The 21,100-nt window shown below is 35.5% G+C and overlaps 1 protein-coding gene across 3 annotated transcripts in view; it reads right to left on the bottom strand.

Moving 5' to 3' along the window:
* Positions 1–17,097, bottom strand: part of LOC121383336 (spectrin alpha chain-like) — a 62,991-nt gene extending 45,894 nt beyond the window's left edge. For 2 of the 3 annotated variants that reach the window (XM_041513299.1, XM_041513300.1), the window contains exons 1-6: positions 16,962–17,096; positions 3,476–3,730; positions 2,259–2,384; positions 1,623–1,763; positions 1,279–1,362; positions 809–913 (exon numbers count right to left, since the gene is read on the bottom strand). In XM_041513299.1, the coding sequence (XP_041369233.1) occupies positions 809–913; positions 1,279–1,362; positions 1,623–1,763; positions 2,259–2,384; positions 3,476–3,721 (702 nt within the window). In that variant the 5' untranslated portion in view covers positions 3,722–3,730; positions 16,962–17,096. Of the gene's footprint in view, positions 1–808; positions 914–1,278; positions 1,363–1,622; positions 1,764–2,258; positions 2,385–3,475; positions 3,731–16,961 lie in introns of all 3 variants that reach the window. The other variant, XM_041513301.1, reaches the window with a different exon arrangement.
* Between the last annotated feature and the right edge of the window lie 4,003 nt (positions 17,098–21,100).

Here is a 21,100-nt window from a genome sequence, read left to right as displayed (position 1 = left end):
TATTCTTAACTGGACTTGATATCACTTAAGTAACTAGGTGAGAAACATTAATGCAGATCAACAGCTTGGGACTCGAGGTTCAAATATACGAGTTGAGAGCCAAACTACAATGCAATTTTGTATGTAATTTAAGCTTAGACTACAATATGTAGTTTAAATCTGACCTGTATTTATAAAACTAAGTCTAGACTCCAGACTGTACTGAAATCTAACCCACATACAAACAGCATGCAGTTAAAGTATGAAGACACAGCTAATGTCCCGAGTGTGAGCATCACCCAAGATGCATTACAATAAATGATGTCTCGGAGGTGGAAGTACAGTTTACAGGTAGTACAAAACCAAATAACTTCTGGCTGGGTCAAAGTTTGAGGTGCACCCAAATTTTTTTATAGAGAAGTGAATACCACAAGTCCTGTGATTGGTGATAAATGCGAGTGTGTTGTTCACTTGTTGTTTGTAAAAATAATTAGTTTTATCTGGGAAAAAAATTAATGCAATTTTATTTCATCTAGTACCACTGCGTTAAGTAGCCTTGTGCTTGAAACATGTAAAAAAAAAAAAGTACTCCAATTTTGTGCACAACTAGGGTAGTCGTAGATGCTACCCGTTATCTCTTAAATGAGGAGCTTGACCCCCAATTTTTTCTGATTCCCTTTAAGGGTGAGAGGTGGTAGTATTTATATCTGTGGTGTTTATGTCGATTACACTACAGGTAGGAGTTTTAGGCACACATATGTTACTATTGTTGTCTACTGGATTTGATTTTGTAGTATACACCCTACAAGAGTACTGTTTATTAACTCACATTCTGTCGGTGTCTGATGGTCTCTTCATCAGGGTGTCCATCTGCAACCAGCTGGTCAGCCAGTGTGTTCACCTCTGATACCTTGTCCTCGTGGTTCTGCAGATCCTGTGACACAACACAAAACACTTAATATCACAACACAAAACTAAGCAAGGCAAAAATTGTGGCTTTCTGAATTTATGAAGTTTAATAAATAATTTGGCAAAATTGTCTGCTTAACAACCATTTAAAAATTTACCAATACATAATTCAAATTGCACTAGTTCAAAATATTGTTTGTGACAATGAATTATATGCTTCTGAACTGTAAAAATAATTTTTTAAAGAAAACTGGTATTGCAAAATTCTAATAATGCTTATTTATTTCTACAGAAAAGAAATCCTGGAAAAACTAATACCACAAATAATAATGAACTCTTCCCAAATTGCACTTTCTTGCAAGCTGTGAAAGAAAACAATATATTTTTTACCTTATGGAACTCGTCAAATTTTTTCTGCAAGACTTCCACATGTTCCAAGTCTTGGCCAAACTCCTCAGAAGTGACAAATGCTTCCTGAAAATACAGACACGTGTTGTTAACTGAAACTAAATATAAATACTTAAAATTTATAACAAGTACTAACATGATCCCATTATACATAAAGTCCCCCCTCCCTCCCTCCTATAAAATCAATCATTTGGGACCATAAGATTTTAAAATGTACTCATGGAGTTTCTCATTTCTGCTAACAATATAACTGAATGTGATAATAAACAGTAACTGAAATATACTTCATGGAATGAAACAAGAAAGTCAATACTGATCAGCATTACCTTGTCATTAATCCAGAACATTACTTCATTACATTCTCTCTGAAACTGGACCAGTCGTAAAGCTTGTTGCAGTTTCACGCCCTTCTCGGCCAACTTTGATAGCAAAAGTTCCCACAAACGATGAAGTTCATCAAGACGCTCCTATAAATGTATGTATATAAATAACAGGAAAACAAGGAAAACATACTTTTCATCTCTTTTTTATCATAACATTAAGCACAAGAATTCTTGCATGTAATGTACTTTCAATTTAAAAAACAAAGAACTACAGCCTTGACTAGTATTAAAATAATGAGTGGTTCAAATAGTTAAAAAGGTAGGGTTGTACAGTCCAGCAAAATATTACCTGAAAATAAACAATTTAATTTGACCCAAAAAGTACTTTATTTTAGCAGTACACCATCAGATTCTACTTCTAAATCAATATTTTGCTATGAAACTGAATTATGTCAAACACCAGCCATACAAAATGTGTGCAAAATGGCTTCTGATAACAGTGTATATTCAAATCACGTAATATGTGTGTTTACAAATGTCTTCTGTTATCAAACCTACCCTTAAATTATATTTTTAAATTATTATTAAATATTGGTATTGAAATGTTTGATGACCTAACACAATGATGATACAACAAACCTTAATGATGGTGGAGGCAAAGTGTTCTTCTCCAATCATTTCATTTCCGGTCTGATCAAGCACATCAATGGCATTAGCATGAGCTGCAACCTCAGCTTCAAATGCTTGGTGTTTCTGGATTTTAGCCTAAAGCAAAAATCATATCATTTATTATTAACCACGGGTAACGAACATGTGATGTTTTCAACAGTCAGGTTAGTCAATCAGGGTTTTTTGTTGCTTGCTTCACTTATATTTACCAATTATCAACTACAACTTCACTGACTAAAAAAACATGAACAGTATAATACAGAAGGAAGGAATACTTTATTTAACAGGGCTCGAACTCAACGGCAGCAACGACAGCAATTGCCGTTGGTGACATATAAACTGCCGTCGGTTGGGGGCGTCACTGATGGCACTTTTGTGCCGCCGTATAAAAATGACTGCCGGCGGTATAGCTCTTAACCGACGGCAAAATGTATAAACGTGTATGAACATATCTGCCAGTATTTAACACAGAGTTAATTAGTGTTTAGTTTGTACCACGCAACAGAACTATATTTAGTCATGCGCATACCCTGTGCATGATTCCATTTATAATAAATTATTGTTTATTGAAGTTTATTGACATAAATTCAAGAAATTTGACTACATGTAGCCTACATACAGAAAAATAACCTTTTAGTCAACTTTATTTGCTGCAAAAGTCAGTTTAAAAAAATTGCCATCGGCATACTCAAAATTGCCGTCGGTGGGCCCTTTCACCGACAGCAATTTATTTTTTAATTGCCGTGGGTGATAAATTCTTACGTTCGAGCCCTGATTCAACCACACACTCAACACATTTTAATTATGGTTATATACTGTCGGACATATGGTTAAAGACTACACAGATGAGAGAAGAAATCCCCTCCTACTATACAATGGGCTACTCTGTCCGATTAGCAGCAAGGGATCTTTATATGCAGCATCCCATGCTAGACAAGATAGTATATACCACGGCCTTTATTACACCAGTTGTGGAGTAATTGTGAAAAAGAGAAATAACTCAATGGATAACAATGTTATAGTTACCTCAACTTTGTGACCAGTCACTTTTAAGACATGTAAAAAAAAAAAATTAAAAGGTGAACAGTAGCAACAATAACTTAACACTTTATCAACAAGTACAGAAAACCCCCACCATTTCGTACTTTGTATTTGATTTTTTTTTTTTAAAGACAAAAAATGTATACCTGGAGATTAATTGGATCCCTGTAGCTTTCATCAGATGCTGTTTGCAGTTTTTCGAGAATCCAGCTTTCAAGTTCATCGGCATCACGTTTGAAATATTGGAAGCGACGGGAATCTTCCAGCATGTCACGCCGCTGCTTGCACGTGCCTTTGAAGTCGACATATCTTGACAGGACTTCAGTTCGCCTCTGATGAATATCCTCCGCTGTTTCCAAAATCTTTATCTCGCGAGGTTGGACCTCCGTCATTTTGACTCACTAAAAAGACAAATTGATGTACACAATGAACAAACTGTCTTTTGGGACGGTAGAGCACAGTTGTATGTATATATGTATATGTATATCTATCTATCTATCTATATATATATATATATATATAGAAATAAATAAATACAGGGGTGAGGGTTTTAGAAGAGCCTATGAGTACTAAAATAATTACTTGTTAATGGATCATAAAGCCATCACATCAAGCCCTGAAACCAATGCAGGGCTAGCTCTGGCACTCGCCAAATTTGCCAATTGCGAATTTTGAAAGCAGTTGGCGAATTGTATTTTAATTTGGCACAAAAATAAATATTTTTTTTAGAAAATAACTGTTGATTTCTGCAATTTTTTAAGTTTAAAAGACAATTTGACGAATTGTTTTGCTCACCCAGAGCTAGCCCTGCCATGCCAGATCACAAAACTAACTACATTGTGTATGTCAAGCACATTAGTAGGCAAAGGGTAAAGGTGGAGTGTGCAGAGATAGATATGGATGGAAATCTTAAAGCTAGTAGCTGTTTTCTATCAAAAACTATATAAATCTACAAGGGAAATCAATGCAAGAGCTCATTAACCATACATGTACACTCTGGCAATTGTGAAGGATAAAAAACAATTTGCCATAAGATAACTCAAAACGACTTGGCTCGTTGCCAGGTTAATTTTCTTCTGTTAAACTGGTAATAACAAGGAACATTTTGTTCAGTATTGGCTCACTATTTCATCATATTTTAGACACTGCTGCCAGCCTTTTACATAAACTTATCCATCTAGGAGCCAGACAGCACCTATTTTTATGTTTATAAACATAGTATGCAATATTTTAGTCGCCAAATGAAAAACAAATGGTCGCAATGTAGATGGGTAGATTGCTACACAATTTTTAAATGTTAAATAGCATTTGCTAATTTTCACACCGATTTGCATGGCTGCTAACCAAATTTTAAAAAACAAAAATCTCCTTATCCAACCTTTTTTTTTAAAACAAGAATTCCGCAGAGTTAAATGTCTCGCCTACCATAAACTATTTTGGTTCGATTTGAACAAAGTTTCATTAACCTACGACTTACAGTCTGTGAGAAACTGATCTAAATACAAAACTTTAACTTTAAAGCAAAAGTTGGTGCTAGCGCCACCACCGGAAAAGTAATACCTATATCTAGCTTTTACTTCATAAAGGTCAGACAAAAAACCAACTGTTCTCTTACTTATTTTTTTTATAGGTAAACAACATGGTTTTTTTTTAAATGTACATGTATAGTTAAATCCTTGAAACAAATGAAAAGTGACAGGTACCGGTATACACATTAATGTAATCATTAAGAATTTATAAACAGGGTTTAATATTGTTACTGTTAGAGATCTACAGACCTTACTGCGAAATTATTGGAAAAAAAAACATTAATTGAAGGGAGTGATTAATTGCTCCTCTAAGATTATAGAGAGCCATTTAAGATACTTTATAAGTATCATCATTTGGTATTTAATCTTTTTGTAGTACTATTTTGTTTTAAATTCCTCATGCTAAGGAGAGCTAAAAATTATTCGGTCTCAGGGGAGTGATGGCAAGCCAGTGACAGCTCCCCTTACATTGCGAGGTCAGGATTTGGCAACTTTTGTTTGACAATGTGTAGCCAAATTCAGACTGCCATGGTCAAAATATAATAACAAAAGTTCACTGACATATTAATTGTAATGATTTTTTAAATTTCTATTTCTAGTAGTATTTGCAAAAAATATTATGAAATATAAAAATAAATAAATGACATTTTCGGCATTACAAAGGCCTACAATAACCATGTTATCTATTAAAGTACATGTGATCAATAATTTCTGTGTGTGTGTGTGTGGGGGGGGGGGGGGAGGGAGGGTTATATGTGCCAAATAAGGACTCTACTACATACTAGCTCTGGCACTCACCAATTTCGCCAATTGCGAATTTCAAAAACAAGCGGCAAATTTTATTTTAATTTGTCGAAATAATTTCAGATAATAATTAATGTTTCGTTACAAAATAACTGGGTTTCTGCTATTTTTGAAGTTTAATAGATAATTTGGCGAAATTTTCTGTGGACCCAGAGCTAGCCCTGACATACATGTATTACAGCACTGTACATGTACATACCTCGGTGCCGCTGGCATGCAGATAACAGATAAAGAAAGACACAGAATATACCGTAGAGCACCAAATAGGCCAACAGGAGGACAAGCAAAGTAAGGAAGAACAAATCAGGGAACAGCTCTATGAATGGGCATTTGAACATTCCACGACACGATTCACAAAGTATTGCATTTACAAACAAATGCAGTCAGTCCCAAGTTATCAATAATTTACACACAAAAAATAGCTAATCAGGAGCTAGCCAGTATAGGTTAAACTGACACAGACTTCTTGTGGAAGGTTGCGATGGCAACCAGTTACATTAGTCACTGCAGCAATCAATAAGATCTAGCACCACAAGCAGTAGGTGATCTAACACCAGTCACAGTGGGTCATTCTCACTGCTGCAAGCTTCCACATTAAATAAAACAGTGAGATACAGGTATGAAGAAATTTTTGTGACCTTTTTTTTTTTTTTTTTTTAAAGGTCTATTTAAATGCACTGCTGGAACATTATATATTATAATACAAGTACAAATTTATACTGCACATTAATAATTTATTTCTAGATTTGATCAAACACTGCAGTTTTCCAAGCAAAAATATTATGAATAATTGAAAATGGCGGCTATATTTTTATGGACTTTAACTTTCTGACTACTGCAGGTGAGATATCTCGCCCGACGTCACATCAGTCGATATACTGTACACTGTATATAGTGCATTCCCCAATTCATATTTCCCGCCGTTTTGCACACGACACTCACCGGAAACGAAAATATAATTAAAGAAAAAAGATTTTTTTTCAAAATGGTGGCTTTTGTTTTGATTTTTTCAATTGAAAATACCTTGAAATTTTGAGTTCAAAAAGTGGTTTTCGGCAAGTATTTTCGCTTGACAACAATGGCAGCACGTCGCGGTCATTTTCAGGGATCAATAGCTGATTGTGACAGCTAATTTGATAATAAATTTGATCGTTTTACTAACAACAAAAATGACCAAATATTGCAATATGAATCTTAGTTCGGGTTTAAAAAAAAATTCTGGTCAGAAAACCACTGTTATCGGGAATAATGGACATAAATACTGGACAGCTGGCCACAAATGCCCGTAAGTAAACGCAACTTTTTCGATTTTTTGCCTAATTTTAATCACCATTAGCCGATCTAAAATAATAAAAATTACAAAAAAAGACACGAAAATAATACTTACCAACTAATATATGAACTTTATTTCATGTTTTTATAAAACATTTAAGTGAATATATGTGAGTAAAAATTATAAACTTGTACCCACTCAACGTGGTTTTTGTTAAAAATTAATCCAGTAGTCTAAAGGTTAACCTTCTGACTACTGCAGGCGAGATATCTTGCCCGACGCCCGGAAACGGAAATATAATTAAAGTCAAAAAAGACTGTTGAGTTCAAAACGTGGTTTTCGGCAAGTATTTTCGTTTGACAACAATGGTGGCATGTCGCGGTCATTTTCAGGGATCGATAGCTGATTGTGACAGCTAATTTGATAATAAATTTGATCGTTTTACCAACAACGAAAATGAACAAATATTGCAATATGAATCGTAATTCGGGTTTAAAAAAAAATTCTGGTCAGAAAACCACTGTTATCGGGAATAATGGACATAAATACTGGACAGCTGGCCACAAATGGCCGTAAGTAAACCAGGGGTCAAAATTTCAAAATCTGAGGTAACCGGAAGTCGGTTCACGTGGTTTTTACCTAGGTAACCAATTGTTCGGTTACGTGAATTATATTTGCGTAACCCATTGGTTATCTGATCGGTTACCTCAAAATTACGTTGAAATTATATTTTAAATACATAGTTTTTAGCTGAAACATAAAGTTAAAACAAATACAAAAGAAAACATTTTAAAAAAAAATAATAAAAAGTCTTTAATGCTTGCTAAAGTTAACAATATTATAAAAGAACTGAATATTAGCCCCAGTACATCCCCACCCCCCACCCCCCGTGAAAATTTTAAAAGTCAGGATGACTGTAGATGCATTTTTAAAAATCTTTTTTCGAGTCAATTTTAAGAGGTCTATTTTATAGAACAATTACAGACAGCCTCAACCTATTCCCGGATTTTGTTTTTGCATTACGCACGTACATAATGGGCGTAATGGGTGCTACACCTTTGAAATAGATAAATACTCATTTGTAGGGATTCCTTTTTGCGATTTGCGGTGGCTATGCTACTTTCACTTTATCGATGGTACTTATATACTACAGTGACGTTCCAAATGTTTGGGGGTTTTTAAAGCTCATTATGCGATGTTAGTATTTTTCACTTTTTGTGACACTTTTGGATTCCTGTTTACGTTAAAACTGTTTTTAACATATGTAAAATTATAGCCAATCCAATAGTATGTCTACATATATTCCTTTAGAGATAAAATAGCAGCAGACAATTTAGCTGTCCCAAGCGGTTCGAGCACATTTCTTTAAAACTGTTTTTAAAACTGTAGACTGGTCGCAAGTTACAACTGTTGCAATATAACGTTGTTTACTGGTTTGCTGCGCATCAAGTATCTAAAAAAATTGTCGGAATACCAGTAGTATGTCTGCATGAATAAACTTCCTGTAATCGTGAAGTTTGCAAGTTTTAATTTCTGAATGTTTACAGGTCATGACGTAACCGATTTGCGGTTCTCGTAAATTTAATTTTGCGTAACCGACACGCGAACAGAACGGCGGTTCGCGTGAAATATTGTGCCCTGTAAACGCAACTTTTTTGCCTAATTTTATTCACCATTAGCCGATCTAAAATAATAAAAATTACAAAAAAAGACACGAAAATAATACTCACTGATTCATATATGAACTTTATTTCATATATTTATGAAACATTAAGTGAATATATGTGAGTAAAAATTATAAACTTGTACCCACTCAACGTGGTTTTTGTTAAAAATTAATCCAGTAGTCTAAAGGTTAAGCGTGAAAAATGTATGCCAAAAATAGGTGTCCATCATATTTTTTATAGAAGGCACCTACCCCATTGGTTAACTTTGGCAGTCTGACAAATTATATACAGAATCAAATAAAAAAATTACAACCTTGAAAGCATTTTCTGTTATATTTTATAATAAGAGAAATTTGCCTCCAATCAGTTCATTATTATTAGATTAGATAAATTTCTAGGTAATGTTCCAGGAAACATAGACACACAACAGTTTGAAGACATAATAAATAGCATAAATTGCACCCATGTAACAAGGTTAATAGTCAAACCTCAAACCTCAAAACGGGACCCTCTGTAAACCAATGCACACTAGTATCTGTTACGGGTGTTACATTACGGGAGTTAAATGTTTGCCCATCACGCTAGGAGCAATAGACCATGAATTTCAGCGCTCATATTTCTCATATTTTAACCATCTAAATTTGTAAAGCTGGGCCCCATTCCACGAAACGATCTCCGGAATTCCCTCAAAATTGGACTTTCACAGTCCCTTTTTAAATATCTGTACAGAAGAGAACCTCTGTAAACCAGATACCTCTTAAACTGGACTTTTTAATTGGTCCGAGGGTGTCCGGTTTAGAGGACTTTCACTGTATATACACATATATATATATATATACTGACTGTTTAAGTTATATGGTTCTTAAAAATATATAATTAAATCCAATTTAAATTCACCATTTGAAAGGAAAATACATTTTATAAGCAGAAATAGTTTGAATTTAAGTAGAATAGATAATTTCAAAAACAGCACTCCTAAATATGTTTTTATTATTTCATCTTAGGATTAGAAATTAAACTGACATTACGATTATGTTCCTGGAAATATTAAGGATTAAGCTTGTCTTTCTATCCATTTTGTTTTTATCCTCTACAGTTACACTTTCATAACTCTGTAAGATATGTTGGGTTTTCTTCGATAAAACTGCCATAATTATCACAGTCACTTTCATCACAGCCCCTAAAGTTTCTATTTTAGAAGCTGTTAATTCAAGTTCCAACTGAAACAGCAGTCCATAGTGGTTTTAATGCAAATTCACCACAATCGCTGGCATTGGCCAAGTCTTTTGTCAGAATAATAGTTATTAAAGCAGATTTTTTGTCATTCTCGATGTAAAGTCCAGAAGGTAAAATGATTATATTCCCACAGATACAGGACTAGCTCTGGGTGGCTATTTTTGTTCGCCAAAAAATCGCCAATCTTCAATTTCTTTCGCCAATCTAAATATGTATTCGCCAATTATATTTTGGCATTTCAGTCAAAATATTTTGTTTTTAATCTTGTTCTTTATGATAATATAGTACATGCTAAAAATTTAAATGTACTTATTATTCAGTTTACGACTTATATGACATTGTTTCAGGGGATCTATTTTTTACTAATCTAATATAGTAATATTGAAATGCTGCTGATGTCTATAGGGCTGGCTGTAGCCCAGTGGTAAAGTGCTCGTATAATGTGCGGTCAGTCTAGGGTCGATCCCTGTCGATGAGCTCAATGAAGTCAGTGCACCACGAGTGGTATATATCACAAAAGAGGCAGTTTTACTTTTTGTATGATAGGCAAAAGCAGATTATGGGGTGACAATTATTGTCGTAAAGACGGTCACAAAGTAGAAATAATTTGGATTTATTTTTTTGGTTAGTCTGTGAAAACATGGTTCATGCTGGTCCATTGTAGGAGGGTGCTACCCCTCCCCCTTTCACATTCTGCCCCCCCCCCCCCACCACATTCACAGAGATAGAGAGAGAGATATGTGTGTGTGGAGGGTAGGGGAGGGGTCCCAGTGACCAAATTCATGACTGTTTCTCAATGAGTCAACAAAGCTTCCCACCAAATTTAGTTGGAAATGATCCACAGGGTTCATACACATCAAACATTTTTATTTTCCAGGACTTTTAGCATTATTTTTGTTAATTTTTCATGACTTTTTTTTGTTTTTAGTGTATAATATAAAATACAAATTAAGTTACTTGTCACTCTAAATTTAGTTGTTTCTAGCATTTTACTCTCAGTGTGTCAGTATTTCATTATCTAAGCTCACTGACCAAAAATCAAAGGTGGAAACTAAATGTCTGAAGATGAAAAGAATTTGCACTATACCAAACAGTACAACTCGGTTAATGAAAACAATCGAGCATTAATTACTCTGCTAAGCTGGGCTGAGGCTGCAAAAATTGGTGACCCATGACGTAAAACGTTTACTAGATGCTGCACAGCATATATTCCGGCCAGCATTGGTTTCTGGTAGTTGTGTTTTCGTTAAGTTGATTCTTCATTTGTTTACACTACACCAGTTTGTTCAGGTTAATTAATAAAGGATTTTATATTTCTGAACTAAAAATCAGTCCAGTTACCAAAATGAACAGGCTCTGGTTTTATCAGTGTTTTAATACATGTATGCAAGATCTCAGATTGCTCAGGACAGACGAAAAACTAGCTGTGCCCAAATTAGTGAGATCGATAGAAAATTAATCCATCAAAGTATTTTTTTTAAAAGACATGTAATTCACTTACAAATAAACAATAAATAAATAAACAATGTACTGGGGTGTCGTTATATAAAAACAAATAAATAAATGTTATATTTAATTTATATTATCCAGATTTTTTAAAATTAGAATTTAAAAAACACACTGCTACCCAAAAATATGAAGAAAAAAACAGAAGATATTAATGTTTTTAAAATACTGGTATTATCAAGATTTAATATTTTTAAAAATAAAAACAATTGAAGTCACAAAACATATAAATATTAATTAATACATTTACAGTATTACGTTTATACATGTAGGTCAGTGCTTGTAAGTACAAGTACATATACTTTAAATTATAATTTATTTTTGGTTTTTGAAAAGCAGCTAATTACAAAATTACATAAATCATATAAACATATTTTATTTCCATTAACCCCTGCGCGTGCTTTAACCTCACTGTGGTGCAGGGGTGTAACATTCTCTTTGAGAATGGCCAATACAGCACAAAATAGAAATTTTGAGTAAAAGTCAGTATCTATCTGTGATATTTGTATTTTTGCACAGTTCTTTACACTGTTTTTATTTAAATCTTGAATTCTTATATTGATGTTGATCATCACTATATTTGTTTGCATTACAATAGTTTGACACCCAATAGCCGATGTATTTTTCGTGCTGGGGTGTCGTTAAACATTCATTCATTCATATTTCCATTAATAATTAGTTTACACTCATTAGTGACATAGTTTCAAATGCGAAATTTACCAAAATTATACCCGTTTCCGTGAGTAACCAAATGTCAAAACATTATTTATTGATAGCACAAAAATAATCTCTTGAAGTGGTCTCTTGTTAGCACCAATTTACATCACAAACAATCAAAATCAAAACTAACCCATAAAAGGATTGTTTATTTAGTTAACTGGTCTCTTCGTTGACTTGCTTTGACATGTGGATACCGTTTTGATGTGTACTGAGTTGTCCGAGACTTCCTTGGCGATCAAAAGAATGTGTCAACTACAAGTTCTCAGTTTTGGCATGAGTTCTGCTGCATAGAAGCATAGACATAAGTCTTAGGAGTACTTGAAGACTACTGGTTTTGTTGGAAGGCGTTAGTTACAGCTATCTACTGAATTATTTATCATTGACAGTAGTTTCAAACTCACGAACATCAGGAAGCAAATGTTTTATTTAACAACACATTTTATTTACGGTTATTTGGCGTCGGACATATGATTATGGTCCACACAGATATTGAGAGAGGAGACCCGCTGTTGCCACTTCATGGGCTAACAGGCATCGAAATAAGTCGAGAACGGTCGTTCAGGTTACCGGGAGGTTACCACATGTAAGAAAAGTTCTCGACAAAAAATTCAACAACGGTAGTTTCATTTCCGAATGTAAACCAGGCAATGCATTCCGGACTTCCACGTTTCATTTTCTGGTAAGGAATTGCATTTATGTGCAATTGCAAACAGTAATAGTCATTTCGCATTTAAGCCACATCCACTAGATGAATTTACTTCCGCATTTTGTTTTTTCGAACGAAATTGCACTGATGTTCGTGCGTACTTGTGCAATTGCAAAGCAATTTTGGCAATCTTCATTTAAGCAGCACCCAATAGATAAATTTACTTCCAGATTTCGTTAGTCGTATCAATAACAGGAATAAAATTCTTACTTTCATATACATGTAGTTGTGGTAACCTGTAGGTTACCAGGCTATATTTTGTGGTAACCTGTAAATGGGTTACCAGACACAATGCTTATTTCGATGCCTGGGCTACTCATTCGATTAGCAGCAAGGGATCTTTTATATGCACCATCCCACAGACACAATAGCACATACCACGGCCTTTGAAATACCAGTCGTGGTGCACTGGCTGGAACGACACAAACGTCAGAGACAAGACTACAAAAGACAGCTACAAAATTTATTCATCCAATCACAAGGTGTGTTCATTTGTGTCCACGCCTTCTCATTGTGTATATAATTTAACAGCTGACCAATGGCAGTCAACCTCTTATAATTACCGTTGCATGAAGGATATAGTTTGTAACCAGACATCAAACACGAATGACAGGCATGCACTACAACAGCTTGTTCTGAATGTTCATAAACCGTATGACCTGACCTGACCTGTTAAACGTGATTATTTATAAATATATTTTCCAAATAATTATTATTAAATGAAGAAACAAAAAAATAAAATTCCAGGACTTTCCAGGAGGTTAATTCATTTTTCCAGGAGTTTTAAGTACTTTCCTGGATGAAAATAAAATTTAACCACTTTCCAGGATTTTCCAGGATGCGTGCAAACGCTGGATCTAGAAGGGAGGTAGAATCACCAAATCCACAAATTCCTCCATACACCAAGACTTCACAGTGATAGAAATAAGAAAAAAAAGTAGATATAAAACAAATTAAGCATATTCCCTTCAGAACAAATCACTGGTTCTGAAGTTTCACTTATTGTTCTAGCCAGTGCTAAACGAAATTGGCCGATGTGTTCTGAATACTTTTTATTTTAATAGACTGGATAATGCTGAATAGTATTAACGAATATGACTTGCTAATCGAATAAATTATTTTTATCTGCCAACTTCTCGGTATGCTGAATACTTACACGATATGGGACCTCCAACCTGACATGCCTCTTTCAAAATTTTGACAATTTGATTGGATTCTAAACTATAGACCCGGGGACTGACTTTAGTCCATGCTTGAATGCTATGTACATTTTCATAATAATATATATTTTAAATTACAATTAAAAATTGCATTGCGATTCTTAAGACTTTGCTACACTAAAATGCAAATGTCACATTTTGCGATGCGATTCCGCTCATTTCACACCCTGTATATAGTCTAATATAAGGCCTTTGGATTTCATGGTAACTATCGCTTCCGGTACCATGTCGGTAAAATCACAGAACTGAAATTTCGATTCCCATCATTATTATATTGGGTACAACTATTGAACAAAAATAATATATAATATATATGATTAAATTATTTTTTAAATTATATTTGTAATATCACACTACTGGAAAGTGTGTCTGACACAATCACAAGACCCGATTTGGATTGTTGTGTCAACCAAACTTGTCAGTGTTCCAGTTCAGGTAAACCCGAATAAGAGTTCAAACACACACTCAAACACGTTACACATTTAAACCAAAATTACAGGCACTAATTATTTGTTGTATCTCTCTTAAATATATTGGTCAAGAAATAGTATTTAAATTCAAATATAATTTTGTGGAAAATATTTAACCTTTTGACTACTATCATTGAGGTTGACAAAAATTGATGTCACGCATGTGCTTGAGTACTGAAGGTGGCAATCGAATAGACCTAACTATTACTTTTATTTAGCTGTCAAAAATCAACTTTATATTGAGTTTGAAAACACGTGTCTCTGCACGGATTTTTGCGATAATAATAATTTAAATCAATGGTATTACAAATGGGTTCTAATGACTCGTTTTCACGGAATCTAAAAACAGTTTCTGATGGGTTCCCACGATCACAAGGTACGGAACTAAAAAAGTGTTTCCCATGAAATTTGAAATCCTAAGGCCTGTAATAATAGTAATCCGCTACATTTTTCCATTAGTAGAGGGGTTGATTTTCCGTTTCAGATTTTGCCACATTCCGTTTCAGATTTTTGCAAATTCCGTTTTTGTGTTCAATTAGTGTCATGTTTTATTGTTACAAACTATATACATTTGTTATATTGTTCCAGCTCTGAGCTGGTTTGCTATTGCTATTTTTTTAAATACCTGTAAAAATAATTTTTGAAACAAACTTTAAAAAAAAAAAACGTACTAGAAATCTTATTATATAATCAACATTGTAAAATTGTATTAGTAAATGTTTATTTTTATATTTCAAGTTAAATTTCACTATGTAAAGTGACACGGGTAAACAGTCACATGCTTTGTTGCAAGCTTACGGCAATTAAGCGTAACTTCCAAGAATTAACGGTTCTGAAAATATTTAGGCATACAGTACACTCCATGAAAGTTCGCATACCAAAACACTGCGTATATTATCAATATTGAATCTTTAAACTACTAAAAATATTTATTATGGTGCTTGAACCAGAAATACAACTTTTGAAGGTTATTTTTAAAAAATTACAAATTCCGTTTCAGTTACTAAATTCAGGGATTCCGTCCGTTTTTCCGTGATCGCGGAAAATCATCCCCTCTACATTAGTAGCAAGGGATCTTTTATATGCACCATCAAACACAACATAGGATGGCACATTCGTGATGCACTGGCTGGAATGAGAAACCGCCCAATGGGCCCACCAATGGGGATCGATCCTACGGTCGACGACGGTCACTTTTCAGACCATAGTTTTGGCTTTGTACACAAATAAAACATATCCAACAGTAATTATTTTCAGGGTTCTCACTGAACTTGCTCCATTGGGGGTCATTTCAGCTTTCTTGTGAAATTTGGGGAGTACCATAATAGGATTTTAAGTTAAAACTAAAAAACTAAGAGTCCTGTCCAAGTTCCATGCTTCAAAAGACACTTTTCGAGGGGCCAATGAGATCCCTGTTTTTATATGATATATTTGACAAAAGGTACTTTTTATTTCTTTATCGTTTAAAACTTAAAATTAATATTTTGTCCAGGATTATGAAATATAAAAAAATACCGACCTGTAAAAAGCATTGTCTGCCGTTATAGAAATTTAACAGGGGTCAAAGCTAATAGACTAGTTTTTATTTTAATGTGGCGAAGCATCGTAATAATACAGCTAATTCTGAAGTTGAATGACGTCAGTATTCCAATGACGTCACTTTTCATCTCCTTACAACAACCATAAACTGGGTATATGACGTTTCCGTTTTAAGAATGCTGGAAAAATTCCAATACAAAATTGCTATTGAAATTGTCTTGTTTGAACATTACTAATGCATCTGAATGTGTTTGAAGAAAATCTTGTGATTAAAACATTGTACCTTTTACGAAATATGGATTTCAAGTAAAATTACGGTGAGATATGCTATATTTATCGTGTACGATGCCAAAACATGGGTCCGAAAAGTGACTATCGTCGACCGTAGTTTGACTACCAATCAGGTGTTGGGCCTATGCTTAACCACTTGGCTACTGTGTGATGATACAATATTTTGTGTCCATGTCCTGTTTTCATCAATATTATTATAAATGATGACTCTTTCCAATATATGCACAATACTAATCGTAAAAATGGCATAAACAGTAAAAGTGGCACTTCAAACAGTCAAAATAGCATAATTGTTAATGAGATACTACGGTAATGAAGATTCGAACCTGTTCTTCATAAATTAGTTTTATGTTTTGTTAAAAATTATAATGTAGATTCTTAAGCTAAACAATCAGCCTTATTTTTCGGGACATACAAACTTAGCTTCCAGATCTACAGACCTGTAATGTATATTATCGAATCTGAAGAAACTATAAAAATCAACCGGTGGCCGACACATTTGGGAGCCTTGTAACTTGAAGGATGGGTGTGATGCATTCCGTGCATATTTAACCGTTTAAACACTAAATAAAAAGCCTTTGTTCAGAAATTGAACGCACACATAATACAGATTGTTAACACCATGCGATTCATTCAACATCATATGTATTATTGCAATACACAATACTCACCAATTGTAGACGAAACCCTCTAAATTAATTGGCAAACCAGTTCCACCATCCGACCTTGGATTGATGACTCAAAATGGAAGAATAGCGTGATCCGCCGATAAACTTTAAAAAAATTTCTTTTTGAATGTCTTCAGTTTAAAAATGCACAGCATGTGGAAACACATACACAGTAATAATATTTATATCCGTATTTAAGTATACATTTTAATCATGGTTTATTAAATCATTATTAACAGTCCATGAAATAACAGTAATACGAAGGGGGAGCCAGATTGACGTAATGGCAATCACGTGATATATCAGCATTTTGCTAGACTGGTAAATTATCATGTACCGTATTTACTATATTAAATACTAAACAGAGGATATGTCATGTGCTTTTGCGCGACGAGTGTGATATGATTGCAAACTTCACGAGATGAGATATAAATCATATTTGACAAAAACACATGAAATGTTATATTTATTATATAACTTTTGGCAATTTACCTTTATTTTTAAAATGCCAGTTGCAAAATACTTCCGTCTTTCTTACAGAGAAGATAACACTTTCTACAGTGACGATTACACATTTTAGAGTGAAATAGTGAACTTTTCACTCTAAAATGTGTTATCGTCACTGAGTGACTGATAACTCTTTTATTTCACTGATATTTTAAGATATTTCACTAAATGTTATATAATAATATAGTCTATCACCGTTGTGGGGTATAGATATGGCAATTTCAACCCAAGAAAAAAACAGAGGATACAACATGAATGGTCGTTAAATATCACTTATCTTACAATATAAATTTACAATTGTTTGACACCCAATAGGCGATTTATTTTTGTGCTCGAGTGTCGTTAAACATTCATTATTCATCTTTTATCTTTCAAAACTTATCTAACTAGCGATAGCGAGTTGTGAGATAAATGGCACCTAACGGACACGAATATAGTATTTTAGCTATTTCTTTCATATCCACCACCACCACCCCACCCCCCACCCCCCAAAAAAAAAATTAAATAAAAAAAAACACAAAAAAACACACAAAAAACAAAAACCCTGGTTTAAAATCAATTTAAAGGTGTTTCTTTGTTTATGTCGATTCAGATAGCGTGCACTTAATCCAACTAGGGATTTACTCGATTAGACCACGCTGAATTTTTCACGTGATATTAAACAAATTTAACTGCCTTGATTGACGGGTCGATTCGTAACACCAAAACATATATCCATAGACGTTGGCATAAGAGATTATTTATTTATTCATTCATTCATTCATTCATTCATTTGTAAATGAAAATAGCGAATGCAGGATTATTTTTTATCATTTCGAAAAGAACACAACAATATTCAGAGAGGGGGTGCTACATTTACAAAGTGCACCCACAGAATTCAAACGTACATTAACATACCTTATACTATGGTAATCTTCTCATGAAACACGAAGCCGACCACGATAGTACATGTCCCCACTAACAATAAACACGTTTATTGTACTCTAATGAACAGAATTCGTAATTCGAGGGGGTGCTTATATCGAGCACCCTCCCTATCCCTCCATGCTGACCATGCCCCCCCCCCATCACACCTTTTTTTTTTAACTACATACACTTCATAAAAGAAGAAACGCAAAACCCACATTGTCGTAACATTTGGAGAATTGATTTAATTATTGAATGGTGAGTCCGATAATTACCAAATGTTGCAGGATTGTTCACAATTCACTCTAGTCCATTGTGAGTAAGTGATAGGACACACCACCAAGGTCAAGGTCATCTGGAGTCAATACCGGGTGTGGCCTCCGCGTGTGTTGACAACTGCCTGGCACCGCCTGCCCATTGAAGCAACCAGAGTACGGATGACGTCCCGGGGGATGGTGGCCCACTCGGCCTGCAAGGCTGCTGCCAGCTCGGGCAGGGTCTGGGGCTGTGGTTGTCGCTGTCGGAGGCGTCGGTCCAACTCGTCCCATAGATTCTCAATTGGGTTCAAATCCGGTGATATCGATGGCCAAGGAAGGACATTAATGTTGTTGTTCTGTAGGAAAGCCGTTGTGAGACGTGCTGTGTGAGGCCTGGCGTTGTCATGTTGGAACACTGCGTTGGCGTTGGCCATAACTGGAACGATGTGTGGCCGGAGGATCTGGTCAATGTAGCCCTGTGCATTCAGGTTGCCCTGCACGTGGACCAGGTCAGTTCTGCCAGTGTGTGAGATGGCTGCCCACACCATGACACTACCCCCGCCGAATCTGTCCACTTCCTGCACGCAGTTTGCCGCATAACGTTCACCACGACGCCTATACACGCGACATCTTCCATCATGACGTCGGAGCAGAAATCGGGACTCGTCACTGAACCACACCTGTCTCCATCGCAGTTGAGGCCATTGTTGATGAATCTGGCACCACTGCAGTCGGAGTCGACGGTGTTGTGGTGTTAAGATGACACCTCGAACTGGACGTCTGGCACGAATTCCTACCTCACGTAGGCGGTTCCGTACGGTCTGGTCGGATATCCTGCGCAAACCTGGTATTGCTGCGGCTGTGGAGGTGGCAGTAGTCAATCGTTCCCGAAGGTGGCGTACCCGGATGTAGCGGTCCTGCCCGGGGGTAGTGACCCGTGGTCGACCGGATCTAGGGAGGTCACGTGTTGATCCATGTTGCTGGTAACGGTCCCACAGTCTGGAGATGGTGCTTGGGGACACATGGAATGCCCTGGCAACGGCCGTTCTGGATTCGCCTGCGTCTAGTCGGCCGATGGCATTGTTTCTCTGCGGTTCACTGAGACGTGGCATGTCCTGGATTGGCAACTGTCGGCCAGATACAGAGGCCAGGCAAGCGAACACCCTGCACTTTTATACTGTCGGTGTTCATGTTGCACGTGCAGACAACGCACGTGCAGTGGTGACATGGTTTGCACGTGGCTGCGTTTTTGCGAATATTCACATTTTGGAACTTTATTGTACAGTAGCTGCGTTTTATCGAATGTAACCGTGGGAATGTGTTTGGGACATGCAATGACCTTATATTCAAAAGCATGAACCGGTAGGAAACATAAAATCCGAGTTATAACCCATTTGTACCCTTTTGCGTTTCTTTTTTTGAAGAGTATATATTAAAACAGTTTCTGCCCTCAGCCTCACCATTACTGAAGTTACATTTTCATCTGACATTTGAAGACTTGAATTGTTTAAAATTCGTCATTTTATTGTGTTTTGTAGAGGAATATTTAATGTTTCAATGAAATATTTTGCTCTTTTTTTTTTCAATTGAAATAATGTTTTACTGCATTGGAGCACACGAGATTTAGGTCTAGAAAAGTTGCGTGTTTCCAAGAAAAATATAGGTAGCTAGGGTAGGTGGTGGGTTTTTGTTTGTTTGTTATTACATGCACCCCTGTGGGTCCAAATAGACTGTTATGAAGGGTAAATAATGACCGAGAGTCGGACACACTACTAGAGCAAAGGGTCTCACAGACAGGACACTACATACTACGAACCGGCCTCGGTGGCGTCGTGGTTAAGCCATCGGACATAAGGCTGGTAGGTGTATGGTTCGCAGCCGTTACCCGCTCCTACCCAGAGCGAGTTTTAACGACTCAATGGGTAGGTGTAAGGCCATTACACCCTTTTCTCTCTCACTAACAATTAACAAGTAACCCACTGTCCTGGACAGACAGCCCCAATAGCTGAGGTGTGCCCAGAAAAATATTTCTACGATTAAACTTACATATTAAATATATTTTCTTGTTTAGAATATCAGTGTCTGTATATTCAATGTGTTTCTGGTCGTCTTAATATTTGTAAGAAGCCCAAATAGATTTTGTCTTCAAATAAGTACGGGAAACAAAAAAAAGGAAATAAAATGAAATTTAACAAATCAGAAAAATATTTAATATACGGCCACTAATATTTTATGCAGAAAAATATATTTGGTATGTAATTACAATCGTTAAAAAGTCTGTGTTAATCGATAACATCTTAAAAAGTGCAGCAAACTCAGGAATGTCCCTTTAAATTTATAAAATACACAATTTACACACACACACACACACACACACACACTACTCTATTAATTCAAGTCCTACAGGGGCGAGGGCTGCACACACCCCAATCTAATTAAAATTAGCTCCACTTTCGAAGTAGCCTGATGTGA

The sequence above is a fragment of the Gigantopelta aegis genome, chromosome 10, assembly GCF_016097555.1.
Source record: "Gigantopelta aegis isolate Gae_Host chromosome 10, Gae_host_genome, whole genome shotgun sequence".
NCBI classification, from domain to species: Eukaryota; Metazoa; Mollusca; class Gastropoda; order Neomphalida; family Peltospiridae; genus Gigantopelta; species Gigantopelta aegis.
This window is presented reverse-complemented; position numbering and strand designations above follow the sequence as displayed.